Source organism: Leptinotarsa decemlineata, unplaced genomic scaffold (assembly GCF_025532065.1).
Source record: "Leptinotarsa decemlineata unplaced genomic scaffold, Ldec_3_MD MMD2_tig00026314_RagTag_RagTag, whole genome shotgun sequence".
Lineage (NCBI taxonomy): Eukaryota > Metazoa > Arthropoda > Insecta > Coleoptera > Chrysomelidae > Leptinotarsa > Leptinotarsa decemlineata.
Window position 1 is genome coordinate 1,002,251 of NW_027412684.1, and position 13,584 is coordinate 1,015,834.

Genomic DNA, 13,584 nt, shown 5'->3' on the forward strand with positions numbered 1-13,584 from the left:
CCAATACATGAATGATTCAATAAACAGGTTTTGAATTAATTTCTTACAGGTCTCTGATTCAAAATTGGTATTTCATAATAAACTACTAAAATATATCGCAGGGCTCTAGTGTTTTGAGTTTTTTTGTTTCTTTCACTTGAGTTTTGAGGACAGTTTTATAGTTCCCTGTTCGAACAACAAATGTTTTATTACAAAATTGTTTCAAGTGAAAATATTCGATATAAAAACAAGTCAAAGGAAGTGGCAATGGGTGATGTGTAAAATATTTTTTTATCGATGTGAAGACAAAAATGAAAACGACTCGCGGTGTTTTCGAACAGGCACCCATCCACTTGGCTTCAGTGATCAGACGAGAACTGGCACATTTCAATGTTGTATGGCCTATGCTTGAAAACATTTATCACAAAAATTAAATTTCAGAACTTCACAATCAGATAATTAGGGAAAAACTGCTTGCCAATCCCAACGGATATAACTCCTTCTGGTCGGTAGCTGAAGCTATTAATCAAAACTTTACACAATCAACAATTCCATAACTAACACAAGACGATGGTTCAATTACAACAACAGCCATGGAAAAAGCAAATCTATACTAGCTGGACAATTTGAGTCCCACTCCACAACCGATTTTCTGGGAAAGGCACTACCCATACTAGAATCCACAATTGCGGACATTACTTTTCGACAACGTCTAGTCAGACGAATTTTGAAACAGTTTAATATCAACAAGGCATCTGGTCCTGACGAAGTGCCCGTCATCGTATTTAAAAAGTACGCAAATGAACTCGCACCAGTATTTTGCAGACTTTTCAACCTGCCTTACAAGGAAGGGGTTTTTTCTTCTTGTTGGAAGATTCCAAATAACTATAGACCAGTCGCTTTGCTATCAGTGATATCAAAAATCATGGAGAAAGCCGTAAACCACCATATCCTTAAATATTTGGAAGGCTCTAACATCTTGAGCGATCATCAATATGGCTTTCGGAAACAAAGATCAACAGGTGACCTTCTATCGTATGTCACCCATATTTGTAATAACAAAATCGAGATACATGGAGAGTCAAGAGTTGTTACGCTTGATATTTCCCTTTGACTGTGTGCGGTATGAGGATTTCCTGGTCAAACTTCGATGTTATGGCCAATATATATCTTTACTGACGACAGTAGACTTGTCTCGTCCATTCCATTTGGATTCCAAGACATCTGTAGCAGATGCACATCTTCACCGGCAGCAGGAGGTTGCATATCTCAATGAGGATCTAGAAGTGATTTCGAGTTGGAGTGAAACTAGCCAGGTTCAATTCAATGCCACAAAAACCCATAAATCAGTTTTCTCCAAAAAGATAAATGTCTCCCAACCGGATATAATGATGTCAGGACAGACAATTCCGCTTCCTGCTTCGATAAGTTTACTGGAGGTTGAAATGTACACCAATATGTTTTGACACAATCATGTGGCTGGAATTGCAAAAGCTGCTTCTCAAAAGCTGTTCCGAACCAGAAAACTGTATACACCTCATCAACTTTTGATGTTTTATAAAGCTCAGATCAGACCTTCGTTGGAGTATTGTTCCGTTGGAGTCATCCGCCTGATTGGAGACAGAAATATCACTTTCAACCTTGATAATCTGGAAGATCGAAGAAGTGGGAGATTTGTCACTCTTTTATAGATACTTTCACTTCGAACTTCACTGTTCAAGAACACTTTCATTTGGAGAACTGCGTTTATGTGGAATAAACTTCCTGAGAAAGTTTTTCAAAAAAAAATGGATCTCCAGCAATTCAAATCCAATGTGAATCGTTACTTTTGCAAAGCGCCTTGAGGATTTTCATGTAGTGCTTGTGTTTTGTCGTCATTTTGCTATGAATAACAAAAATTAAAAAAAAATATTCGTATGCAAACAAGATAGAAGAATGATTGCAATTGCTGTTTTTCAAGTTAACAGTATGGAATAACATCAATTCTTCATATAAAAATTGTGAGAAAAGTGAAATTATAGATGACAAAAATAATATATGCTTATCAGGATCAAATACTGTGCCGAGTGTGCTGTGCTTGGTAGTATTTACATTCCGGTGTGAAAAAAGGGTTTTCAATACATTCATTTTACGTTAGAGGTTCCAAATTCTACATCAAGAATATGATCTAATTTCAGTATGGAGTTGGTTATGAAATTCTGAGCATTGTATGAGAAACTTCTTGCATTAGGTTGTTTCAGAAGTTTTGTTAGTTTCAATCAGTCTACTTTAAACTGTAAAATCTCAATGAAACTTAGTGAAACTTTTGAATCAGCCTAATAAAAAATTGTGGAGGAATTTCTATGTAGTTGATAGAAAATTTCTTCAATTCTTGAAAGATCTAGTTTGAGGTTTTCTTTTGCAAAACTTTGTGGGTCAAAGACAACAAACTAACATTTTCCAAATCGCACCACTTCAGTCAGGTAGACCGTTTGAATTCCGTGCTTATGATCGAATTTTCTGATATTATATGAGAATCGGATGCAGAATTTCTATATTACGTGAATTCGATTCTGATGTGTCTTTAAGAAACCAGTTTCACATAAACTGTCACTATAAGACAACTTTTTGGTTTTCTATTTCTCCATCTTTATTGTGGGAAACTTCCGGAGAAAGACTGGAAGACGGAACTAGGTTTTCAGCGTTTCACTATTGCCAGCTAACCTAAAGAATCACTCACCAAATAAAGTAATTGGCTTCGTTGAGGAGCGCGATTAATTTGGTCGAGTTTGAATAGGTGTAAGCCACAATAAACCCTCGCGGGTTGTAGTGGAGTGTCGAATATATCCTTTCACCCACCCACCTTTGCACCAAAAGTTGGTAAGTTATAGGTGGTGGGATGTAAACCATTGGTTTTTATCTTCATGAAACATTTTTCAACATTTTTCTATTAAATTTTTATTCATTCAGATTTTTTTCTTTCATCGCCCTGTGATTTTCATCGCGTCGGACATTTCAGGCAGCTCAGCGGTTACACGTAACCCCATTTCTCGGCGCCGGCTTCAGTAAATGTGACTTGTTTTCACTTCTGATTGGAAGACTGAAAATGTACATACAGTTAACGAGCGTCAATCATTTAGCAGACCACAAAATTCAGTTAATTTATTCCGTTGTGGCAATAAATCTCCCCGTTCTGGCGGCTGGAGTAGAAGTTATTGGGTTCAAGTCGAAAACAAACGCGTGCGAGATAACTTACTCCTATTACAACGTTTCTGAATAGTCCGAGCAACGGGTCATAAATATAGGTTCGTATTACGGATCTGGAAATAGCATATTTCTTTCTTGTATCCAAGTTTATATGTTATTCATTAATGACTATTGACCAATTACTATTTTCCCGTTTGCTGATTGTGATTAATTATTACGTAAGAGTGTAAACTTTCATCCCTGTTCTCAGATCTTTTTTCACACCTTTCAATTTTTAAACTTTCAAGGTCTATTAAAATTCTGTTGTTATGTACCAACAATTTCAAGAATTTCTCATTTATCTGTGGGTGTTCTCTAAGGTATGATATTTGACTTTTCAAAACCAAATATACGAAACATGTCACTTGAAATGCGTTAGTAGAGTTCGCTTAGTTTGATCAACGTACTTTCTGTCACAATCCTCACATCTTATTATGAAAACCTATATTTTTCTTTTCTATCATCTTGTTTTCCATGTGGCACAATGCTTGTTGAAGTGTAGGAGCAGTTTTAAAAGTCATTTTCATGTTTAATTTATCGAAAATTCGGACCAATACATTGGGGTTGTTCGGCTCAGATAGAGCTATCAATTTTCAAAATTATCAATAGTTAAGTGGATGAAATCAGAAGGAGTAACAGTTATAATCCTATACGTGACATCGCTTCGTCAGTCTGGTCAGATCCACTAGATCGAAACAACGCTGTCTGTTACGGGATCATGAATGTGATTCTTTTGGGCCCTGTTATCATCTAGTTGTCTGATCTCAATTATCATGAAAAGGAAATATTTCCTTAATGCAACTCTCTTTCAGTCTTTGCCTTTTTTTATCAAGTTAAGCAGCCATTATCTGAAATTAAATCAAGGGGATTTTCATATCACCAAATTAATTTAACAAATTTTTCCAGTGTTCGAGATTTGTCTAACTTGTCCACTTCTCTTTAGTCTCTGGGTATGATTTGGGTTTTTCATTAATTGTTTGCCTCCTGTGATCCAACTCGCATACAATACGATGAACTGCATCTGTTCCCAGATGCATTTTCCGAGTATTCTCCCTTTCTATTTGGTTCCAAACCACATATTTTTGTATCGCAACAGTTAGATTAACACTATACTGGATGCCCAGTATAGAGTCAATCTATTTCTGCTCATTATTTCTTACACACATCTGATTTACTTGCACTTGTGTTTTTTTCTAGTTTGTGCCTCATCTGTGCCAGATCGTGGCAGATACGTGGCAAACCATATAGGATAATGTTCTCTGGAATGGCTCCTTTGTCACTAGTCCCAGTTTTTGTGCTACTTTTCACTATTTTAGTCTTTTGCAAGCATCCAAAAGTCTAGTGTTATGTATCTGTCTTTATAATTTTGGAAAGCATCATATACATATATGAATGCGGCTCCACTTCAACTAATTCTCTTAAGTTGTCTTGTGTCTAGGTTAGACTAGGTTAGGAAAGGTTACGTTAGGTTTGTGTTCTTCAAGATACATTACTTGAGTTATTTCATTAAAAAGCGGGATGTGTTGTCAATGATCTGATGATGCAATCCTGTTGGTCTCGTGTTCCTATAATTCTAGATGCTCTTGCAAGGGGTCCGGCTTTAAATGGTAATGGCAAACTTAAAAAGACTGAGTGATTTTTTTGAAAGTAACGTTATAATTTTATATGATTTCCCGACTGAAAATGAATATTGCATGAATGTCGAAAGCGTTCATGAAAACATGTATATGATAAAGACAAATATGGTAATTTCAATTATTAAACGAAAAAAGGGAAACCATATCATCATGTTTGATCTCAATCAATCAGGATGTTTTATGCCATATTCAAATGATTGCACCCGGTATAATATGTCGTTGCCCGGACTATAGATGAATAATGTGTGCACATGTTCATTTAGGTGATCTTACCGCTGAGCAGTTGTTCCAAATAAACACATCTGCTATTGAGGTAGTTTGGGTCGGCGATGGAGCCCAATCCGGCCTCTTTAAGAAGTTCATTCTCACTGGTTGAGGCGGCCATCAGGCTCAGCCGGGCTGAAAGTTCTTCAACATCTGAAAATAAAAAATAAATGAAGATAAAGAGAAACGCTACAAGAAATGAAAAAATGGAAAAATATTTTTGAATTGTGGAAATTGCACAAAGTGGTTACTTAGTGCTGGACATAAAATCATAAAAAGCAAAAAACAAATTAATGATGGTATCAATTTCAACATAATGGTATAACACACAATTCGCGGAATTTTAGGAAAAATTTTGTTGACATTGTTTAACAAAAGGAAATATGTCTAGTAATTATACTATAATTATATTATAATTTGATTCACAAATAACTTTTTATCGAAAACTTGACCTCCAAGATAGTCAAAGTGTCATTTGATTCGGAAGCAATCGAACAATCGAACATATTTTAAACGATTTTGAAGCCTTTTGTTAAACAATTGTTGTAATTAAATGTATTATTAAAACATTTTAAAAAATGGGAGCCTAATACTAATACTCTTTTCTATGAATACAAGTGCCAACAATCAAAAGATCAATTTTAATTTAAAGGGTTCAGGTCATTGCCAACGTAGATGTCATTCCTGCTCCAAAAAGTACCTCATCAAAAAACAGATATTTTCTTTAAAATTCTGTTGACAAATTCAATGACTTTTCTACTCGTATTAATTGCATTATTGGTATATAAATAGAAGTCAATTTGCACATTTCAATGAATTGATTACTTTTTTTAAATATTTTACATCATCGAATGTTGAATTGCAAAAAAAAAGAAAATTATGTGAACACCATATGATTTTTTTTCTTTTCATAGGAAACAATGTGATTATGATAAGCTGGAAAACTTATTAGAAAAAGAAATCAAAAATCATATGACTTGAGAAGATATATTGTTAAAAATAAATATGTGCTGGAATTAGCCAATTCTTGAAAATCACAATAAAGTGTTACTTGAATACAAATACAAAGATAATTAGGAGTACATGAAATAAAGAAACCTTAAGCAAATATTTCAAAGAGACATCGACATTGACATTTGAAACCTCTACCAAGAATATCCTTCATATTTGAAACCTTAACCCAGAATATATATTTTCCAGCAGCTTGACTGCATTAACCTTTCTAGATAGGCTGTTTCAGCCTATTGGACATCGTCAGCTGTATACCGGTGGCTCTTAAATTGAAATCAATATGGGAATGATCAAAGAGTACTTATCCATTCATTTTTTGATTTTCATGGAATTATTTTCCAGCAGCTTGACTGCATTAACCTTTCTAGATTTCATATCATTTCTAGAAACATGTGGATTCGTTTTCCGATGGCATTTCAGGTTAGCTTCCCAAATTTCTGCTACCGCAGTTGTCGTTTGATTGGTCAAACCACCAACACTGACATAAAAACTTGGCAAGTTGATTTGGGTGTCACACCAATAGGTGGTTCCACTTATGTTTCGCTTGCGTTTACGCAGCTATTTCTATCAAGTGCTTTCTTGGTTTTTTCTTATTTTGTCTTCAATCAAGGAACGCCTGCCCGGTACTTACGATGCCCAATAGGTTGAAACAGCTGTCTACCGGTGGCTCTTAAATTGAAATCAATATGGGAATTATCAAAGAGTACTTATCTATTCATTTTTTGATTTTCATGGAATTATATATATATATATATATATATATATATATATATATATATATATATATATATATATATATATATATATATATAATACACTAATTTATCATCCGCTTCTGAGTATAGAAAACTCTAAAGACAAAATGATTCAGTATCAAAATGTTGCATATCAATTGTTGTTTTGATAATGAATAATTTAATTTCAATCTGATTCACTTTTAGTTTATGCAGTAAATGCCTAATAGTTAAAATGAGACATTCAACATAAAAATTTGATGTTATATTTTTATTCAAGATAATAGGTAATTCTTCATTTTTTTATATAATTGTCCTTTCATAATTGACTTTAGTTTTTTTTTATACAAAATGTATGTACTGACTTCTGCAAGTCTAGGTCAGTAACAAGAAATTTTCTTTTCCAAAGTATACTTAGGAGTATTCATTTATTACCGACAATGTTTAAATTAAGAGGTTGAATAAAGGTTCTTTTTTCTTTTACTGAAACGACTGATTTTCTACCACCTATACGCTTGTTGTATCAACAACTTATAGAAGATTTTAATGACTCTCGAAAAATTGACTTTAACGGTCGAAATCGTAATATTTTTAAAATGTATACGCCGTGAAACATAAATAAACAAAAACAAGATATATGGTTTCCTCCTAGGATGTGATAAATCTCATTTAGCACTCTTTTCCACCTGAGAAGTCTGGAGCAGATGTATCATATTTTGTAAGACATAATAACAATAAACTTGTACGTGGATTATCGTTGGAACCTGTCTGGCAAAAATTTGTGAAACTCACGAAAATATTTATAGATAGTGTAAATATTTTTATTATAATCTTGCGTTTGATGGGACTGGTTTCTATTTGGTCAAAGAAGAAACGTTTTCAACAGAGCGCATATTTATTTTCTTTATTCAACGAAGCCCGATTTTTTCTTTTGATTATAAAGTTTTTTTCGGAGTAATATCAACAGTGTACTAAAAATTATTAATAATGCTGAAAAACAAGTTTTTGTTTTTCAAACTGAATGTTTTGCATGAAGAGTGATTTTCCCTTTCATAGAGAATTTTATGATAAACAAAAGAGGTGAATCTTATTTTACCATAGCTTTATTTACAAAATTTATAAATACTAGCAGTTACTGACTAATTATACTCAATAAAATATTGCAGTGCGGAATGACACGCTTCCGTTAAAACTCCGTTAAAAAAACTTGTGTAAGCGGATATACGGAGGTTCGTTTCATGCGGAAGGTCTGCACTTCCGAAGACAGAGAGAGATTCCATTACCACTTTGGTGTAGACCCTTGTGACTGCGTTTACATATCAAATATTGAAGGACATGTACAAATTCTACTATTAGTTGAGCCGAAAAAAGTGAAAAAGGCAATCTTTCGAAGTCCTCGGAAACAGCGAAGTGACAAACGTTTCGTCTTCTATTGCGACAGACATTATCAGTGGTATGTGCGTCAACTGTGACGACGAAAGTTATTTGTCGAAGTCTCAGTCACGACTGACAAGTATGTCAAAAACACTTAAGTTTTCATGAAATTTTCGTCACAAAATTTTGTCATCACTTTTACATACGACGGAGGCGCTATCTATGAAGTGCGTTTTGCAAAAGGACAATATTACAAAATTGAAATAGGTATGATTTGAACGGTGTAGGTTCTTATCAATATATGATTATTAACCACCACAATAAAAATGGTAAAAAGTTAAACGGGTTGGAATGAAAAAAATGTTTCGAAATGAACAAAAAATTTATCATTTAGAATGATAATGACAACATGTGATGGATAATCAATGTGTCAGATAATTTCACTTCTTCGAACGATTCCAAATGTTTATCGAAAGATATTGATGCAGTTTGAATGCGAGTCACTAATTTCTATTCACACTTCATTTCTTCTTTATTTTACCCCAGAGACTATTTGTCCCCGAATATCCGATTCAGGTAGTCAAAGTCAAAATTAACAGCAGCGATATCTTTCAATAATGTAGGTTATAGTAAATCATCCTTCCAATCAAATATGGTTCCATCTATTGTAAATTTTTCCTCATCAGCATCTAACACTCGCACAACGAATAATTCTTTGTCTAACTATAGATGTACTAAATATTACTGGACTTTTTTTCTTTTTTTTCCCAACACCAAACCGTTATTTTAACACCTCGACACGTGTTTCGATCACCAAGTAATCATCTTTAAGAGGAAGAGCCAACAGTTTGGTCTTCCTCTTGAAGATGATCGCTTGGTGATCGAAACACGTGTCGGGGTGTTAAAATAGCGGTTTGGTGTTGGGAAAAAACTCCAGTAATATTCATTACTACACCAAAGGTTCCAAACAGTGCATCACAAATATAAATGTACTACTTTTTGATGAATGTTCATCAGTATTATTCAAGATCTCTTCTTCCGTGATCGTCAAATCGTAAAAACACATTTTGTGACTTTGGTAAGTATTTTAACGTAAGTTACCAAAGTTTTGAAAGAAAATCTGATATATAATTATCATTTCATCTCAATCCAATAAATAAATTTCATCCAATAAATCACTCATACCTGGAATCGTCTCTGTTTGTAGTAATTAACCTCTGAAATATCCTGTTTAGAAAACATCTCAACGGTAACGAAGAAAAATGTTCTATTCTTCTAGGAAAATACGTTTTATTTTTTATTATTTGTTTGAACCATCGAAAAGTAGTAACATAGGTCTATTTTCGTTCAATTGTTTGTTTTAGTATTTAAATTAGTAAACTGAGAAACTTGAATTATTTGTTTTGCGTTGGATGTTAGCCAAGTTCAATATGAATAACTACTGGTATTTCTCATCATTAAAATGTTGTACAATTTGACATATATCAACAGGCCATTGTTTGTAATTTTGAAATACAATTTCTGAAAATGTTTTTTGATACATGAGATGCAGCTGATTTCAAAGCCTCCAAAAACATTTACTAATTTTTACAGTTTCCTTATTGACGAGCTGCTGCAATAACTTGTAAAAGGTTATCTCAAGATTTTCGTGTAGGAAGATCACTGCTGCCCAAAAGGATACTAGTTGTGCAGTTGATCTCTTTATTTCAACTTGTATCTTTGAAGTTAGTTAAGTTAGTCACCTAAAGTGAATCACAGGCACAGGGCACGACCGACAAAATCTTGTTCTCAAGGACCTGAGCAAAATGTTTTGAATAATGAATCAAATAGATATTTAGAAATAGAGTCGCACTAAACTCGCAAATTTCTTGAATCCTCAACCGGAAAAAAACGTCGGTAGATGGCCGAGAAGGAAAAACCTGAAACTGGAAAAAACATTGTTCCTATATTAGTTGGTTATCTAACTCGAGGGTACGTATATCAGTAACAAATATTATGAATGACTGGTAAGTATAATTCGATATGAGTAACAAACACATGCAGGTTCAGTGCCACAAGATGGTAGTACGGTACAAATTACAAACTTAGAAGAAAGCGAGAAGCGTTCTGTCAAAACCTGGAGCTAAGTCCTACTTTGTGTAGCCCCATTTAGTTTAGGTTTTCTCCAATAATTATTCCAAGGAGATTTCAGCTCCCGACGGTCCCTTTATCAAGGTTTTCCTTGTGGTACCTGTACAGCTGGTTTAGGGCCCGTTTATGGACTTGTTGGTCGATCCCTATCCAAGCACACTATTCAGCCTTTTCGTTGTCTATAATTCATTAGTGTCCAACCCCTCAGTACAAAATTAATAATTTCTTGCTATCAGATCTTTTTAGGTTTATCAATGCCCCGAGTGATGCCTAGTTGTCAATTGATATTTATTGCATATTGCATCCACAGTATATTCAAGCTCTTGTCTCTTGTTTAGTTTTTGACCGTCTGTATACCAGGTATTTTTGTCAGGTCTATTCTCAGGGTGACTAATTATCACCCACTCTTCATGATTTATGACTTTAATCGTGCAGCTTGTGTTGAAAATGAACTTCGAATTATCAATCTTTCAATCTGAATCAGTCCACTTTTGCCTTCCCGCTATATATGTAAATGGGATAGATTTGAAAGTATCCACTGTCAGGCTCCAGTATAGTATCATTACCCTCGTTATTGCCAAACAAGCAAATTTTTGCACCTCACCTACTTTTATAATAGAGCAGTCGCTTGTTTCACTACTAATCCAAAAAGGAGTGGGTTCAACCACCAACAGTAGTGAATGCTCATCTATTTCATTGCTGTCAGTGTTTCACCAAGTCAGGTGGTGTGCATTGGTATCACAGCTAGGTATGTGGTCTGTGTTATAGGCAGGCCCTCATAAGATTTTTCCTATACCAAGTTGAATACGGTTCCAAGCTACCTTAAAGGAGATTCCTGATCTAATAATGATTTCCTCATATTCTTTCTCACCATCTCATCATCACCATCTTTAATTTGATCGCTGTAAAATCTCTGATCAAAAGTTTATTCAGCAGCAGTTTATTAAAGCCCTTTCGTATAATTATACATGTTTTTGGCGTCTCTGAGATTCTGTTCTGAATTGATTCACACTGGACCTTTCCGAATCCTAACATGGGTTTTACAGAAAAATACTAGTAGCGGTACCAAACTTTCCCACTACCTTCGTCAGTATCGCCAAAGCCCCCTTCCGTGAGGGGGGGCTTTGGCGCTTCTATTTATACTTGTCAATAAGGTTCTCAAAGGTTTGGGGGAAGGGTTTGAACAAATCTATGAAGCCGCTTGCATGGATGCAAAGAAGTACTCTGCGGGGTCGTCTGGTATCCTCCAGCGTCTCCGTTGGCGATATCTATTGACACCCAGGTACCATTCTTTCTACGTCATGGGTCGCATATCTCCACTAGATTGATCCTTTGTTAAGTTGCCTCTAACCTCGATTTTTGTGTTTATGTACGATAATGTCCCCTCTGTAGATCATGCCCAGGAGTTACTTTTAAACACAAACTGCAAGAAAAAAGCCTTCTGAATAGGAAAATACATTTTTTGTATTTTTCAATGTTATTATAAAAATAGTGACTTTGAAAGTACTCTTTCTTTCGTGTAATTCAATGCTTATATGAAAGTAGTTGTTTCAGAGAATCAGAAAATAACTTCTATACATGACATCTTTCAAGAGAGTTCATTTTGAAATTGCTTTTTTTTCCTTTGAGAGTTTCCCACATTTTCTGTATGAAGGAGAAGTAGAAAGTCCCAAAAATGAATCTCTCTTGAAAATATACTCCTTTCAATATCTGCCTTCTTTCATAATTCTGTTATTTTACTTCAACTATTTGTTTACTTTTATATGTTAATCAAATAAATGAAAAATTGTCTCAAAATAGATTGAACATTCTAGAATGTTGTATTCAAAACTTCAGAAAGTATTGTTCTACTCAAAGTTGATTCCACTGACATTTATCCAAACGATGCAGTTCCTCACCGTTTCTTCATTATTAATAGTACATTATGCAACGATCATGTAATGATGGTTATTAAGACACGAGCATTAACCGGGATACGAAACGAGCCGAAGGCGAGTTTTGTATGGTATATGCGAGTGTATTAATAACCATTACATGAGAGTTGCATACGCTATTTTTTCTTAACCCGATAAATAATGAAAAACTATAAATCTTATATTTGTATTGAACACATTTACAGTAATTAACTCATATTAAAAAAAAACACAAACTTAATGGTATTATCATGGATATATGAAAACTATAAAGATTCTAATTATATTTATATTGAATATAACAACTGTAATTAATCTGATCTTTTAAAAATATTGGAGTCGATGGTATTCCTTCTATATCGCTGATAATATAGGTAGGTAATATGAAAACCGATTTTGACAAATAAAGCAATTAGTTACTTAGATTAGAATCTAGGACAAACAAAGAAACAGGATTCTTGATTGAAAAATTATGGGTTTCTATTGGTTGATAATCTGTATCGTTATGAAAAATCTGTATCATAATGGATATCATTATGAAACGGATTATGGTCATATAAGTGTATTGTTATAGTACGGGTGTAGAAAAACGGTTTTATTTAGCTTGCCCTGTTTGTTTGTGTCAAATTCAGTAATTGAAGTTTGACCCTTCTTCCTATTGACAGATTAATTCTGATGACAATACAATTTATCATTGTAAATCCAAGATGGCGCAGTTACAAAATGACGGATTATATATTTTTCCACAACTATCTCAATATGGGTATCAACTGACATAGCTTGACTAGTAGAATAGCAGTACACTTTGAAAAAGATGCAAAGTTAAGATGGTCGCAGCTACAAAATGGCGGATTACCTTGTAATGCTGAGACACTAAATGAACTAAACAGAATGAGAATATTTGAGTAACAAAATTAGAAACAAAAAATAAGTGAAAAAATTATGTTAAACGGCTTTATTGAAAAAAAAAGATAGTAATACTAAAAATAATTCGAAAGGTCCTAGGTAGCATCACACCACTCTCCTCAGGTATAGATCAGATAAAAAAAAATAAAATCGTTGGGCGTAGTATTTACATATTTACTCAGGTTACTCTACGCTCTGCTCTGATCAATCCCGTAGATTGCAGAGGGGAGTGGTGTGATGAGTGTTACCTAGGACCTCCCGATTTTTTTTTTGTTTTTGGTACATTTTATCTACATCGTTATTTTTTTTCCATTAAACCGTTTAACATACAAAATGTTACTTATTTATTCAGATTTGTTTACCAAAGAATTCATTATCGTTCATCACATTATGTCAACAAAATACAATTTC

The 13,584-nt window shown here is 34.0% G+C and overlaps 1 protein-coding gene across 1 annotated transcript in view; it reads right to left on the bottom strand.

The window, feature by feature from the left end:
* The window catches only part of wgn (Tumor necrosis factor receptor superfamily member wengen), a 132,575-nt gene that overhangs the window by 8,768 nt on the left and 110,223 nt on the right, over positions 1-13,584 (bottom strand). The window contains exon 3 of the mRNA XM_074181748.1: positions 5,115-5,258. Within this exon, the coding sequence (XP_074037849.1) occupies positions 5,115-5,258 (144 nt within the window). The remainder of the gene's footprint in view (positions 1-5,114; positions 5,259-13,584) is intronic.